Source organism: Octopus sinensis, linkage group LG7 (assembly GCF_006345805.1).
Source record: "Octopus sinensis linkage group LG7, ASM634580v1, whole genome shotgun sequence".
NCBI classification, from domain to species: domain Eukaryota; kingdom Metazoa; phylum Mollusca; class Cephalopoda; order Octopoda; family Octopodidae; genus Octopus; species Octopus sinensis.
In genome coordinates, this window is record NC_043003.1 from 47,174,628 (window position 1) to 47,190,581 (window position 15,954).

The window sequence follows — 15,954 nt, forward strand, 5'->3', positions numbered from 1 at the left end:
TGACGGAAGCTAAAAGAAGCCTGTTGTGTGTGTGTGTGTGTGTGTGTTGTGTGTGTGTGTGTGTGTGTGTGCGTACATGTGTGCGTATGTGTCGCTCCAACAATGCTAGGCAACCGGTGTTGGTGCGTCTAGGTCCCACCGCAACTTGGTGGTTTGGCAAAGGAGATGGATAAAATAAGTGCCAGTCCCTTAAGAAAAAGAAAAAGAAGTACTGGGATCGATTCGTTCGACTATAATTCTTCAATGCGCTGCAGTCTATATATATATAATTGTCATCTCGGTTCTATTTATATAGAGAGAGATTGTCATCTCGGTTCTATTTTAACAAAACTGTCCGACGAACGGGAACGTGAAACTCCGAGTAACAGTTTTTGTTAAATTTCTACTGCTTTTAAATAAAGTATATATATATATATATATGTAGGTACGTACATATATGTTTGTATGTATGCATATATTTTATTTATTACACTATATATATATGTATATATATGTATGTATGTATGTATGTATTTATATATGTATATATAATGCATGTATATACATATATACTAAAATTAATAATCATATATATAAATTATATAATTATACTAAAGGGATCAGGAAATAAACTGCTCCAACATGCTATAAGGCGCCAAAAGGCGCTATAAGCCACTCGATATCATTAACATGATTTTATCCTGGTTTCTATGAAGTATATATGAAGTTTTATCACGGCTACTGAACAATTGTCACGTTATATTTACAGATATATATATATATATATATGTATGTATGTATGTATGTATATGTATGTATGTATGTATGTATGTATGTATGTATATGTATGTATGTATGTATGTATGTAGTATGTATGTATGTATATATGTATATATAGATAGATAGATAGATAGATAGCTAGATAGATAGATAGATAGATAGATAGATAGATAGATAGATAGATAGATAGATAGATAGATAGATAGATAGATAGATAGATGTTCATGATATAACATGTTCTATAATGAATCCTGACGTTAGGCCAAGCGATATTCGTACAGGAAATAAAATATGTTGTATGTGTGTAGATAGAAAGAAAGAAAGAAAGAAAGAAAAAAGAAAAAAAGAAGGAAAGAAAGAAAGAAAGAAAATGAATGAGAAAATGCAGACAGAGTATGAAGAATGAATAATAGAAGAATGCCAGGATAAGAAAAACATTAGCGCGAAAAATTATGAGGATAGAAAAGATATGTGTGTGCGTGTGAGTGTGTGTGTAAGTGTCATAAATTAACACCCACTTACATGTTCCCTAAACAAACACACACACACACACACACACACACACACACACACACACATACACACATGTATATCACATAAGTATGTATAAATTTTATTTTTGGGTGAGACACCAATTGGCCAATCAGTTAAAAGGCTTTCATGTTATTGCATCAGCCTGCATACATAACACCGATATAAACACGCGAAAACAAATAGTGCCAAATATATTACTCTATTTTACAACTTAAAAACTTGTACTTTTGTTGTTATTTTGTAATTATAATAATTGATTAGTCAATTTTTGAGAAATTTTTTGTGTCTTTTGTAGAAATTTTCAATATCACGAAAATTTGGATCTAGCTATATAAGTAAGACGTCGCACTAATTTCACCACTTCACTGCCTACATTGTCATTAACAAGTTTGCTCCAAAGATGTCTCACTAATTTCTTCTGTAGCAACTTTCTAGTTGCGAAGTTTAGCTTTGCACAATGGCGTAAGTAGTATTTTATTATTATATTTTCACACTCATATGTTGTATTATGAACAAAAGGCGATAATAATACATTAAAATTGAATATTTTGCTTCGTTGATCTTCCTGTTCGGCGATCTTAAACATAGTATAATCTCATTACCACCCGAGCGCGCTATTGTAATTAAGACATTACGTGGCAGAATCTATAGAACAAAGGACGAAATGCCTCGCGATATTCTTTTAATGTATTTTGATTTCAAATTCTACTGTTTGATCTAGATATTAACCCTGTGATCATATTTGCCTCTGCTATTGATCCGCTCCACCCCCACCCTATCGTTGTTCACAGCAACCAATGTCCGATTAAATTTATGAACATCCAGAGTAGATTTCTTGAACGAGAACTTACAAATACGATGACCTATATAAATCGCCTTTTAATATATAATAAAAATGATCAAGAATTATCGATTTGTCTACTTTGACATTTTCATTTTCACCTCGAAATCGTTTTCTAGTGCAGTTAAAATGTAATAAAATATGGTCCTTATGATTCTGAAATCAAACAAACTCGCCCCGCCAAAAAATGCTTTGCTTATTTTATTTTCCTTCCTTAAAATGGTTGTATATTTACAGGTTCGAAAATCTATGTAAAAAAAAAAAAAAACAACTTCCTAATTTCATAAAACATCTTCAGCATTCCGATGTTCCTTCTTACATTCCCATGTTTCTCCGCCTTTTTTTTTATTTCTGTATTAATATAAACCTCGAGAAATTCTCTATAGTATTTTCATTAAATTTCTTCATATCTCTGTGTGTGTGTGCGCGTGTGGAAAATCGTGTGAAACGTACAGGTTAATGTCCTGTGATACTGGCTTTCAGTAATGCAGACGAGCTGATTTGGGTTTAAATGGTAGAGTTACTTGCTTTGCACACGTGTCGTTCCTGCGAAGTTAATGACTTCATTGCGGCTATCGCTTTGTTAGCCATGCGCATGATTTTTTTTTTTTTTTTTTGTGGTTGGGGGCTCAATAAATTAATCTAGTTGTCGATAAAATCAAAGAATGATTATCAATATTCGTTTAATGTTCAGCTAGTGCTTGTCTGGATGATTTTTGAGGAAGCTTTTTATATTCTGTTTGTGTGTATGGGATTGGCCTTTCTGGGTTATAAATATGCGTTTTAATCTCCTGTTCATAAAAATCCAAGAATAGACGTAAATAATGGCCTGAAAATATGGATTTTAATATAAAGCACCTAGGATCTGAGGGAGCCTCTTGAGGGTCATTCGACTTGCTTGAAATAACCAAATCTCGCTCAGCCGTTTAAAAAAAGGGGACATACTGAATGGTGTGGTTTTGATCTATGCTCTGTTCGATTAAGGTTTAATCTACAAAGTCTTTACGTGATCATTTGATCTGCTAGAAATAATAGCCAACGCTATTATTTCTATCATACTTAAAAATCCGAATGACAATTTGCTTGAACCCTTTGAAAAGATAGTTTCGAATGGACTGCTTTTAGTCTTCGCATATACTGAGCCGAATTAACTAGGCTAATACAACTATAGTCTTTGGTTTTTATTATACATGATGTGCTTATATAATGATGCTGAATTAAGATCATTTTAAAACAATGTGTAATTACTATAAAAGGGAAACAAAGTGGAATGCGAAGCCCGCCTAGTGGTGTGTCAGTATGTATGCGCGTACCGCCACAATTTTTTTTTTAATTCTGATTTAATCGTAATCTACTGCATCTTAAAGTTATTGTAAGAAATTTCATCTAAAAAATAGCAATTTTTTTCTCAACGAAAGTCGAGGGACACACTTGTATGGATATACCATACCTGTATTATATGCGGCTACGTCACATGCGGTAGGACAGGCTCCATGACCTTTACAAAAGAAGCTCAGTTCATTGATTATATACTCGAAGCGGAGAGGCCTGATACATAGTGCTTGCAATTAGAGTCTATTCCGCCGAAGCTATTCCAAGTAGTAGTGTTAAGCCGGACGACGGACTAAATCTGACGCTTGCGAGCAATTTAAGATTTCTTCTGAATGCGATCAAACCTGGAACAACACAATTGGGAAGCGTACTAATTAAACGATACAGTCATGCTTGTATCTATTTTGCACTTTGTAAAGACAGTCAATTTCATTAGATATTGTTATTCAGTTGCAGTCAACGAGCACAACTGATCTACGAAGTCGCTCGTCCTTCGAGTAGCTTTCAATCCTCATCACCTTATCTTAAAAACGGAAAGATATATTGGACGTCATCTTGAATAGCATTTCTGAAAATTTAGCTTGGATGAAATACTAAGACATATGTCTACTTAAGGAGAGAAGTAATCTGGGATCAAACTAAAGTAATAAAGTACAATAAATGAAATGAAACAATCTTAATTCCGATCTTCGCATGTATAATAAATGTTATGATCGCCTCCCTCTCTCATTACACTCAAGAATATATTTAGACACGTGTAATTGTATAATATCTAGTGTGTGATTTAGGCCAACTAGCTCAAATAACGTTGGATATCATCTAATAATACCAAAAAGCTGTTTGGTTCTGAAAATAATGGGTTCTCTGACTTGAATGGAATGTTTTGTTCATCATTCAATATGGAGATGGCGGGGGAGTTAGTACGCGTGTCTGTGTGCTCGCGTGTTTGGTTTATATTTAACTTTACTGACAAGATAGCGTGTCTGTGTGTTTCGCCAATGATAAGGTAGCCTACGCTGTGAAATAATGTTAAAAAGCTCACTTTGCGACCACGTAGTTCCGGGTTCAGTCCCTCTGCCCGCTACCTTGGGCAAGTGTATTCTGCTACAGAGTGAATTTGGTAGACGGAAACTGTATGGAAGCTCGTGAATAGATGCATATGCTTGCTTACCCCCTGTCGCTTGAAAACCGGTGTTGGTTTGTTTACGTCTCCCTTAACTAGGCGGTTCGGCAAAAAATCGATAGAATTTTTACTGGGGTCGATTTATTGGATTTTAAAAAAAAAATATCTTCAAAGTGCTCCACGTCAGATAATTTCGTAGCAATGATGCTGATATTTCTCTCAATAGTGCCGTTGATATATAAGCGGTGTACCATGACGTTGGCTGCTGGCTATCGACGTGTCTTTTTAATTATTCCTTACTGTATTGTGACGACGCTTGCAACGTGTTGATATGTCTTTTAACGAAGACACTACGTTAGCAAAAAACACTTTTGACTAAAAACAAAAATCCAACAAAGGAACCTTGACGTGGCGTAAGACATCACCGTATTTTGTGTTTAGCTTGCAGGACTCTTCTCAAGAGTAGCTTCCCTTTGGCCATATTAATTACATTGCATCTGCTTCCAATCGAGAAAAATTGTTCCGTTGCAAACCACTCTTTGAAGATTTGCCGATTCTTTGTAGAACTTCCCTCCCCATCTGATATTGTTGTTTCCTAAATAGTGATTCGAACATGTTTCCCAATTGCAATGTTAGCTGGTTTAGTAAAATATTTCCCGTCTGGCATCACTGGAGGTGAGTACATTCATTGAACTTGTGTAATTGTATTGGTTTTTATTTATTAGTCTTCTTAGGAAACTCTGTAAATCTTCATTGGTAAAATGTTAGCAGGTTCGGATTGCAAGAGAAAGATTTTCTTTTTAATGTTGTCATTGCATTGTTTTATATCATGGTTTATTCAGACTGACTTTTTCTCTGTTGCAGGTCTCTCCAATATGTTTGCGTTTTGGCATTTGCCACCGAAATATCTCATATAGATGATAACCGAAAGAAACATGGATATGGAACTGAACGATTCCGGACTCGACTGGTTGGGCGAGGGAAGACAGGGTATGGGTTTGATGAAAGGTGACGTAATGGACATCGGTACTTTTGTTGATTCTTTGTCAGATCCAAAATCCTTTCCTGACGAAAGGGCGAATGACTTAGGTAAGTTCTTTAGACCAACTGCTCAACTGTTGTAACAAACAATGCAAGAAATTCAGACTTTGACATGTTTGTTTTGGCTTAAAAGATGTTAATTATAATTGTGAATTTTTTGTCTTCTGTTAATGTAATAAAATTTACAGCTCACTTAAAATAATTTGAGATAGGATAATTGCACATAGCTTGAATGCTATTGAATTTGGCATGATAGTATAAAAGATAATTGCATTGATCATTCAGGGAAGAGTTTTCAGTTTAGCTAGACTTTCAGCAAAGCTTACTTGCAAATATTAGTTGGGTTAAATAGAATTTATAGAAAAGCACTAAAGCGATTAAAATACAGTTAAGTATCTGCTAACATAGTATATTCTTTACTTAGTTTCTTAAACAAGATCGAGTTGTATTCATAGAAGCTTTGCTTTGTTGGTCAGTACTGATGCTATTCATTCCTCTATATGGATACTTGTCTAGCTGTCAGTCTCTTAATTAGTATTAGGTTCTTATCTTTAAATAAAATTGCTCTTTTATTCTCTGTAATGTTACATGCTCTCACACTCTTTTCTTTCTTTCTTTACAGATATATTTCTTTATGATAAAGAAACTTTACCGTCTGATTTTACTGCCTCTGTCAACAATGTCAGTGGCAGAAATATGTATCCTCTGGGTGATTCTTTCCTTGACTACTCATCTCTTCAACTGAGCCAGGATGTGGAAACATTTGCATCCTTTGATCACCAAAGCTATGAAGAACTTATGTCTTCACCATTATCATGCCATGATTTAGAAAGCGTGCTTAATCCTGATGTGACAACAAATGACCTTCAGGCCAAGCCAGTACAGCCCTGCACAGATTTGCCACATCAAGTCAGTGAAGATGGGCTGTTGGCAAGCAGCGTGGGATTAGTGAAAAGTGACAGTGACAGTTCAGATGCCTTTTCATCTTCACTTGGCCATTCAGGAATTGCAAATACCCTTTCACCTTCATCTAGCGATTCTGGAACTGACTCCTATTATCTTGATAGTTCTCCTTCAAGCACCACTGGCTTCTCATCTCAGCCTGGCTCTCCCTTTTCACTAGAGATACTTCCCTCTCCCTTCCCACAACCAGAGATACTCTCAGACTCTCCACAGCCAGAAAAGTTTCAGGGAAAAGTTAAGGGATCTAAGTCGTGTCGTACAAAGAATAACAACCGCCACAGTCCATATAATTCAGACAGCAAAAGTACCGAGTCACCATCATTACCGCCATCATCACCGTTGCCGTACGATAGCACTGCAGGGGTAGAACAGCAACAGCTCAGCAAGAAAGAACGGAAGAGGCTCCAGAACAAAAACGCTGCCATTCGGTATCGGCAGAAGATGAAAGCTGAGGCCAAGATAAGACTTGGTGAAGAGGAAGAACTGTTAAAAGAGAACGCAAAATTGAAAGAAAAGGTTGAAGACTTGGAAAGAGAGATCAGGTATGTGGCTAACTTGATGGAAGAGGTGAAGAAAGCAAGGTCAAAATCATCTCAGCACTGTTAGAGCTTTCTGCCATCACAACCAACAGCCACTGCACCCTGCGCTGTGCTAGAAACTACTATGATCACATTAGTTTGGTGTTTTTGTTGTTTTTATTATTATTATTATTATTATTTATGTGAAACTTTGCTTTGTTAAAATAAATTAGTAGTCATTGTGAACATTACATATATGCTAGTGGACCATTTTATTTTGTTTTCATCTCCTTTTGGTAACGGTTCAACTAATTCACACCAATACTAATGTGCATTGTAAGAACTGAACATTATACCCATTACTTAGTGAATTAAATTTTTTTTTCTCTCTCTCATCACTACTTAATATTCTATATTATTCATTTGTGTACTATGATATCATAAATAGGAATAAAAGGCATTTATGTTAACAGATTGGCTGTCGTGGTTTTTTTGATAGCTGTTGAAAATCTTCATGTATTTGATGTTGGAAATAGAGCTTCAAAGGACAAATTGTTATCTACGTTCTATGTGTTGTGTAGGCATACGAGGGGATGTGTGGTAAGTAGCTTGCTGACGAACCACATGTTTCCGGGTTCAGTTCCACTGCGTGGCATCTTTGGCAAGTGTCTTCTACTATAGCCTTAGGCTGACCAAAGCCTTGTGAGTGGATTTGGTAGACAAACTGAAAGAAGCCTGTCATATATGTGTGTCTGTGTATGTCCACCCAACATCGCTTGACAACCGATGGTGGTGTGTTTACGTCCCCGTAACTTGGCAGTTCAGCAAAAGAGACCGATAGAATAAGTACTAGGCTTACAAAGAATGTCTCAGGGCCGATTTGCTCGACCAAAGGCTGTTTACAACGATTGTTGTAAACAAGTGTCACAGTCATGTAAACTTTTTCGCTTCCAATCTTCCATGAAAAAATGTCTAGTCATGGGGGATTAATACCTTACTCGGAAATGGGTAAGGGTTGGTGGCTGGAAGGGAATATGGCTGTGAAAATCCATCTTGACAAATTTGATCTGACCCATGCAAGTGTAGAAAAGTGGACATTTAAATGACGAAATGCTTGGTTTTCTTCCCTGGTTCCATGGGTTGGACAGGGACCTGTATGAGGCAAGATTTTACTGCTGGGTGTTCTTACTGTCATCAGCTTATGTTTTTCAGTCAGTCATGTGAATGAACATTCAGACATGGATATACAACAGAATTTTCATGTACCAAATTCACTCCAGGCATTTGTGCAGTACTATAGAAGACACCCAAAAAGTTGTGCAATGTGGTGACCTGAAACCATTTAGCTAAAAGGCAAATTTCTTAACCATTCAGCTATGCTAGATGTTCCAGTCTTTTTTGTATATCAGGGACTGTTTAGTGTCATCATTTAACATCCACTTTCCATGTTGGCATGGGTTGGACAGTTTGACTGAGGACTGGCAAGCTAGAAGGGTGCACCGGGTTCCAGTCTGGTCTGGCATGGTTTCTACAGTAGGATGCCTTTCCTAACGCCAAGAGTGTAGTGGGTGCTTGGAGAGGCATCAAGCTGTAGAAACCTTGCCAGATCAGATTGAAGCCTAGTACAGTCCTCTGTCTTAATTCAGTGGTGAGATTTGACTTTTTTTCCAGCAGGTCAGGGCACCTACATAAAGACTTACACTTTGGCCTCTGAGCTGATGTCATATTAACTGTCAGGAAAATTAAAGATTTCACCAGTTTGTGAAAGCCTACAAATTATGAGCATTGATCCAACTGAATTTTTTTTTAATTACTTGTTTTTTAAAAAGTAGGTACTTCATCATCATCGTTTAACGTCCGCTTTCCGCGCTAGCACAGGTTGGGTGGTTCGACCGGGGTCTGGGAAGCCAGGGGCTGCACCAGGCTCCAGTCTGATCTGGCAGTGTTTCTACAGCTGGATACTCTTCCTAACGCCAACCACTCTGCGAGTGTAGTGGGTGCTTTTTACATGCCAAAAATGAATATTATAAATTACAAAGCAATATTTCCATTTTGGGATGATTTATGTTTATCTTAGAGGCAAATCAACCCTCACTGAGCAGAGCTGTGATCAAAATTATTTTTGCCATAACCAACCCATCTTTTTCGAGGTATGTTGGACATAATGTTATGATAGCAGATTGAATAACTGTAAAAGCTTCCGCCATTTGCTGCTAATCAGGAATGATTCTGTTTTTGTTCAGTCACATTGGAACAAAGTAAGCTAGGTTGCTTGTTCCTCAGCACAGGTAAAGTTAAATATGATCACCAAGGCATCATGCTAAAACATAGCAGTGTACTATAAATCAAGATCTTGAAAATGCTATCAATATCTCAATGCAAGGCAATTCTTGTGGCCTCAGACAAGATGCTTTGCTGTATTTCTGCTCGCCAATTATGCTCTGAGCTCAAATTCTGCTATGGTTGACTTTACCTTTCATGCTTTTGGGAGCAATAAAACAAGTAGCAGATGAGTCGAGTACTGGGGTAGGTGTGATCAACTAACACTCCCACCACTAAAATTTCTGGCCTTTTGCCAAAATTTGAAACCATTATCAATGTCCCACTGCCCCTTGGTTTGTAGTAACATGAGTCATTGGGAAAGCTTCTTCAGTCATGGGCAATCTGTGGTCCATGGGAATTGATGAACAACACCTGTAATGAAAAATTACCTTGAATATTTTTGGTAGTTAATCTGCCTGATAATGAACCAGGTCTCATGCAACCTTTTTCTTGGAGAAAGGGTTACCTACGCTTGTTCTCTATAGTCACTCGACCTGCTAGAAATAACAGCTAAATCTCCTTCAAATTACGCCTTAACTGCAAAGATGGGATGGTCATGGCTGGTAAAGCTAATTAGACCAGGTAACCTTTTTTTTAACGGCTAGAAACTGACTGAAGGAGCGACTGTGTAGTAGAAAAGTTTACTTCCTTATGCAATTTCGTCGACAGGTGTTCTCTACTATAGCTCCAGTCTACCAAATGCCTGATGAATGGATTTCATAAAAGAAACCTATTGTGTGTATATATATAAATATGCGTGTAGGTGCGTCAGCATTTTACAACAGTTGTCAACATACGTCACTGTGGTGTCATTCAATTGAAATATGAAACGTGTATCTGACTACTGTGCGATTCATGTTCCAAAGATTAAGTAAAATATCTTGCTTAGCAAACTAGTGAAGGTTAGCGATATGAAAAGCGTCCGGCTGATGAAAATATGCCTCAAAAATTTCATAACTTGTACAGGCCTGGAGAAGTGAAAGTTAAGATAATACTCTTTTACTTGTTTCAGTCATTTGACTGTGGCCATGCTGGAGCACCGCCTTTAGTCGAGCAAATCGACCCCAGGACTTATTCTTTGTAAGCCTAGTATTTATGAGCCGCTAAGTTACGGGGACATAAACACATTACCATCGGTTGTCAAGCGATGTTGGAGGAACAAACACATACATATATATACGACGGGTTTCCGTCTACCAAATCCACTCACAAGGCTTCGGTCGACTCCAGGCAATATTAGAAGACACTTGCCCAAAGTGCCACGCAGTGGGACTGAACCAGAAACCATACGGTTGGTAAGAAAGCTACTTACCACACAGCCACTCCTACACCTATCATCGCAATGATGATTATGTAACTAATAATCTCATCTTGAAAGATTGAAATTTCTTTCTTACATCGACACAGCATTTCGGTTTCTGATCATCCGACCGATATTTCTTATTCCTCCATATTGTTTCTAGTACGAAAATGTAACCGTATCAAAAGAACAGCTATTTTTCATGGATTTAAGTTTCTGTGGCTATGAACCACACTGGAGCACTGTTTTCAAGGGTTTTCCTAAATGATGTCGATCAAGTACTGACGTTCATTTTTAACGAGTTGACATTTTAGAGTTACCTCCCTTTAGTCGTGTGACCACTATATTTTCCATGGGTGATATCTGTAGTTTCGTATAATATACTGCTTTCACAGTGTATAGTTAAAAGAGGCATTTGCTCAAAGTGCTCTGGAGTGATATTGAACCAGGAAGCAGACTTTTAAACTACACAGTCATGTAGGGATTTGGGAGATAAATCTAGCTACTGTATTTGCAAGTTCAAGGAATATGGATGGCCGATTTAGTAGTACACTACACAACTATACAAGGACTTGTAGCTCAAACCCTAATTGAAGTGCGTGATCAAACATCTGGTACTCAATGGCTAAATCCACGTAACTGGGATTACAGGATGTTTGGGCCAAATTTGATGTATTGGTGAACAGTCAGTGACATGGGAGAACATACAGATTAAAGTTGTAGTTGAAAATAAGTTACCTGACATGAAGGACTGGAAACTATCTGAATATTGATAGTTATCCTGTATCATGATGTTGTATCTGGGGAGAGTCATTTTCTTTTTGTGCCTTATAATTTAACACACTCACCAGTAAAATTTCCACTTATTTCTTATTTTTATTTTCGTTGTCTTGCAACCTTTTCAATAGTCTTGACTAATAAGTGGAAATTTTACCAGTGAGTGTGTTACATTATAAGGCACAAAAAGAAAATGACTCTCCCCAGACACAAAAGAATATGCTTCAACACACGAACTCATATAAAGAATCTTGCAAACCAAGTCCAAAAACGAAATGTATCAAGATGATTCACACCAGTAACATAGCTTGTAATTTAGTCTCAGGTCAGCCCCAATTGAGCAAATTCAATTCATCAAAATGGTTACATCCCATATTATATTCAAGTGCAATATATCTTAGGTTACTCAATGCTTTCAAGGCAGCAACCTGACAATCATTAGCATGCCAGACAAAATGCTTAATGGAATTTCGTCTGTCTTTTCATTCTGATGAGATCGACTTTGCCATTATCCTTTCAAGGTCAATGAAATAAGTACCAGTTAATCAATAACTTGAGTTGATGTAACTGACCAGCCTCAAAATTCCAGGCCTTGTTCCTGTAGTAGGAAGTTATTTAATTCTGCCTTTTGCTCCCTCTCTCTTTGTTCTAGAGCAAAGGAATGTGGTTTGAAAATGAACTTTGCCATCACTTCTCTGTAGACTTGAAAACATAAATACCATTCCAGGCTGGTGTAATTCAAACTACACTGTTATACCCAGATCAAACCTAATCCAATACATTCCAGCTGTGACTATCTACATAGTTGTTTTACGGACGTATCCAAATTCATTATTCAATGTGTGTCTCATTTCAGACTGAATGGTGAGATTTGAGTTTTACTGTAGTTCTAGCAGGTTTGAGCAACCACAAAGAGATCATCATAGATTTCTGCTAAAACAGAGGCCAAAAAAGTGTGTAACACTAAGTTGTTGTGCAGCCCCAGGTCAGCCCTGACATTGTGTAGTAGTCAGGCATGATTGCATTGTTAAAAAGTTCACTTTGCAACACATTTCAGGTTCAGTCCCATTGTGCAACTCCTTGGGCAAGTTTCTTCTTCTATAGACCCAGGTTGACTAATGCCTTGTAAGTGAATTTGGTAGAAGGAAACTGTGTGGAAGCCCATTATGTAAGTATATATGTGTATACATCATCAGCTTAATCCCAAGGAAACCTGAAATAAGAACCAGGAATTTTTCTGGACTCAGAAACTATTATCTTTATCCAATATTATATACAGTAAGCACATACACACACACACAGAACCAACTTTCACACTGCTTGCTATTTTCAATTCTAACTGAACCACTAAACAATGCTTTGAGAAATGCATGAATGCCACAAATTCCATTGAGCCCTGCACATGAAAAGATATCTAGGTAATTTTTGCAGTAAGTTTAGTCATATACTGGTTGGCTAACCTTTTTGTTACCATATGAACATAAATTTACATGAAATTTTGATGGGAGGCTTTAATTTAGGTCACTTTAAAACGGGAAGTTTATATCAGAGCCAGGGGCAGTTTCAGGTAGGATGGTATCAAAAAAGTTAACCTAGGTCAGCAGTGATACAAGAAACATGATCAAAGGTATGCCAGCAATGGTTATGCTGTTATCTTAAAATTGTATGTGCTGCCTGACTGGTCCCATGCTGGTGGCACATAAAAAGCACCATTTGAGCATGGCTGATGCCAGACTGGTCTTGTGTCAGTGGCACGTAAAAAGTGCCCACTACACTCTTGGAGTGGTTGATGTTAGAAAGGGCATCTAGCTGTAGAAACCTTGTCAGATCAGATAGGAGGCTGGTGCAGCCTCCTGGCTTACCAGTCCTCAGTCAAACCGTCTGGCCCATACCAGCATGGAAAGCGGACGTTAAACGATGATGATGATGACATTAATGTGTTCTTTCCTATTCAAGATAGAAGAATGCAATTTCAAAACGATTTTGTTGCTACTTCCAGTAAGTGAACAGCCTATTACAGTTGATATGAGAGTAACTATATTAGACAAAAAAAAACAAACAAAAAAAAAAAGGCAAAGAGGATATATATTTATAAAATATCCAGTTCTTTCCCCACTTACAGGAGTATAATGACAGAAATAGTTATAGATTGGGTAACCTTTTGTGAAACTGCCATAACACCTAAAATAGAGAAGTTCTAACCATTCCAGTCATTCCAAAATATATTTTTTTGAAAAAATCCATAGCTGTCTCTAGCCAGTGAGACCGACCTAGTAGAATATCCCAAGCTATTGTTAATAATTGTAGGAGGTGCTTATGTAGTCACAAGTAGGCATTGACACCCTCTTAGCCAACCTATCTATTGACCCAGCAGGATGTAACAAGTGGAAGGTAAGAGCTACACCAGCATTAGTGCTGGTACTCATTTTCAGTTAAGTAAACTCGAGTGGTATAAAGAAGCTGCTTGCTCAAGGACAACGCACCACCAGGCCCAGGAATCAAACCCTCAATATTATGATCATGGGCCCAACACCTTAAACACTATACTAACAATACAAGTGAAGGGTTTCTAATCAGAAAATGGACTCAGATAATTTCTAATAACTGATCAGATTTGTCCAGCAAGAACAAATTGCCAGAGACTTCGAGTAAAGGTAATTCAGTAGCCTAGTGGTTTGGGTGCTGCACATATGACTGCAAAATCATGGTTTCAATTCACCGAGAAGTGGTACATTGTATCCTTGAGCAAGACATTTCATTTCATGCTGCTCCAGTTTAATCAGCTTTAAATGCGTAACCCTGCAACATACTGGGGTCCCATTCAGAGGGAATGTTGGCCTGCCCACCAAGCCAGTCGAGTGGCATCATTTGAAAACTACAACAATGCAAAGAAGCACATTGTGACCAGTGGTATATAACATCAGACATAATATGAAGAACATTATTAGAGAAATATTTTTATTTTGTGAAGATTTAATCAGATGGGGAATGTTAGGGTTACCCCCAGAAAATATATAAATCACATTGAAGAATTTATTAAGGGAGGCAAGTCCTATAAACATTTTCATAGTTGAAAACTATAAAAAAATAAAAATCTAATTCTCAGAGTCTTGTCAGCAAATCACTTCATGGTCGTTAACATCAATATCATTCAGGGATGTCCAACACAGCACGGATGCTGAAAGAAAAAATGCAAATGTAAGGCCTTAGTCAAAAGATATTGGTCTGTAGACTGTAGAAACAAATTTAAAGGAAAGAGCATGAAAGAGATGGCTAGATGTTAATTATCTCTTATAAATAGCTGATATAAATGTCAGCTAGTTGATTTGTGCCAGTGCCATGCAGGTAGACACCCGTGCCGTCTTGATTATTTCATAATTTTCACATTGTCATTTTGTGAAATCAGTCATTGATTCTAATGGCATTATCAATAATATTCTTTTCTACTCTAGGCACAAGGCCCGAAATTTGGAGGGGGGAGGCAGTTGATTAGATCAACCCCAATACACAACTGGTACTTAATCAACCCCCAAAAGGATGAAAGGCAAAGTCGATCTCAGTGGAATTTGAACTCAAAACATAAAGACAGATGAAATACTGCTAAGCATTTCACTCGACATGCTAATGTTTCTGCCAATTCGCCACTTTGGCATTATCAATAATATTGACAAGCTGTGTTGACCTCTACCAGCTGCAATGAGTGAACATTACTGATGAGCATTAATTTCCTATATGAAATTAACATGGTAATTTAATGCATTTCGCTCTGAGTGGGAAGGGTTTTCTCTGCTATCAATACAAAGAGACCATGTGTTTTTGTTGCTAAGGAGTCTACAACTCCTATTTCTAGCAATGCTGAAGCTCACTGCACTCTTAGTGATGGTGAATTATTTCACTGTTGGTTTTAAATTGCTCCTAGCAATGGAGGGTGTTGAGGATGTAGACCTGGACATAGATCCCAAGGCTAGGGATGTGGACAAAGTTGAGTACATCTTTGTTGATGTCATCCTTGACGAGTCCAGCAGCCTGGACCTAAACCTACCAGTGCACAGCCCATACCTTGAACTTGGTAGCCACTGTGGATGCTGAAAAGGCTTTTGACAGGGCTTTGTTCAAGTTGGCCTACAGGAAGGCCATGTCCAAGGCACAGTGGCTGTGGAATCTGCAGAGCTGCAGTACGGTGGTGGCAGACAGCATTCTGGGTGCATTGAAGAGGAGGCTGGTGGTCCCCGCAGCACCAGATGTAACTCTACCTATGACTGCTATTGTCCTTAACAACATGTTGGAGAAGAATAGGGGAGCTATCCACAGGGTGATGACATAGCTGAAGCGGCAAAACTTCACTGATTCTGATGTCAGCTTCCTGATTGAGTATGCCCAGGTGATGTCTAACGTTGCCAAGGCCAGGGGTGGGCATCTCAAAGGAAGTCCTGACTGAAGTTAC

The 15,954-nt window shown here is 37.7% G+C and overlaps 2 protein-coding genes across 2 annotated transcripts in view; one reads left to right on the top strand and one right to left on the bottom strand.

Annotated features, from left to right (window-relative positions):
* Positions 1–1,599: 1,599 nt before the first annotated feature.
* LOC115213971 (cyclic AMP-dependent transcription factor ATF-4) lies at positions 1,600–7,490 on the top strand. The gene is made up of 3 exons (XM_029782976.2): positions 1,600–1,755; positions 5,454–5,678; positions 6,253–7,490. The coding sequence occupies exons 2-3, from the start codon at positions 5,507–5,509 to the stop codon at positions 7,197–7,199; spliced, it is 1,119 nt and encodes a 372-aa protein (XP_029638836.1). The 5' UTR covers positions 1,600–1,755; positions 5,454–5,506; the 3' UTR covers positions 7,200–7,490.
* A 6,957-nt stretch (positions 7,491–14,447) lies between these two features.
* LOC115213890 (alcohol dehydrogenase class-3) overlaps positions 14,448–15,954 on the bottom strand; it is a 32,751-nt gene continuing 31,244 nt past the window's right edge. Inside the window, exon 11 of the mRNA XM_029782862.2 lies at positions 14,448–14,688. Within this exon, the coding sequence (XP_029638722.1) occupies positions 14,658–14,688 (31 nt within the window). The 3' untranslated portion in view covers positions 14,448–14,657. The remainder of the gene's footprint in view (positions 14,689–15,954) is intronic.

Coding starts and splice junctions, on each gene's coding strand:
- LOC115213971 (XM_029782976.2), top strand. CDS start 5,507: ATGATAACCGAAAGAAACATGGATATGGAACTGAACGATTCCGGACTC. Junction 5,679..6,252: donor CGAAAGGGCGAATGACTTAG/GTAAGTTCTTTA, acceptor CTTTCTTTACAG/ATATATTTCTTTATGATAAA.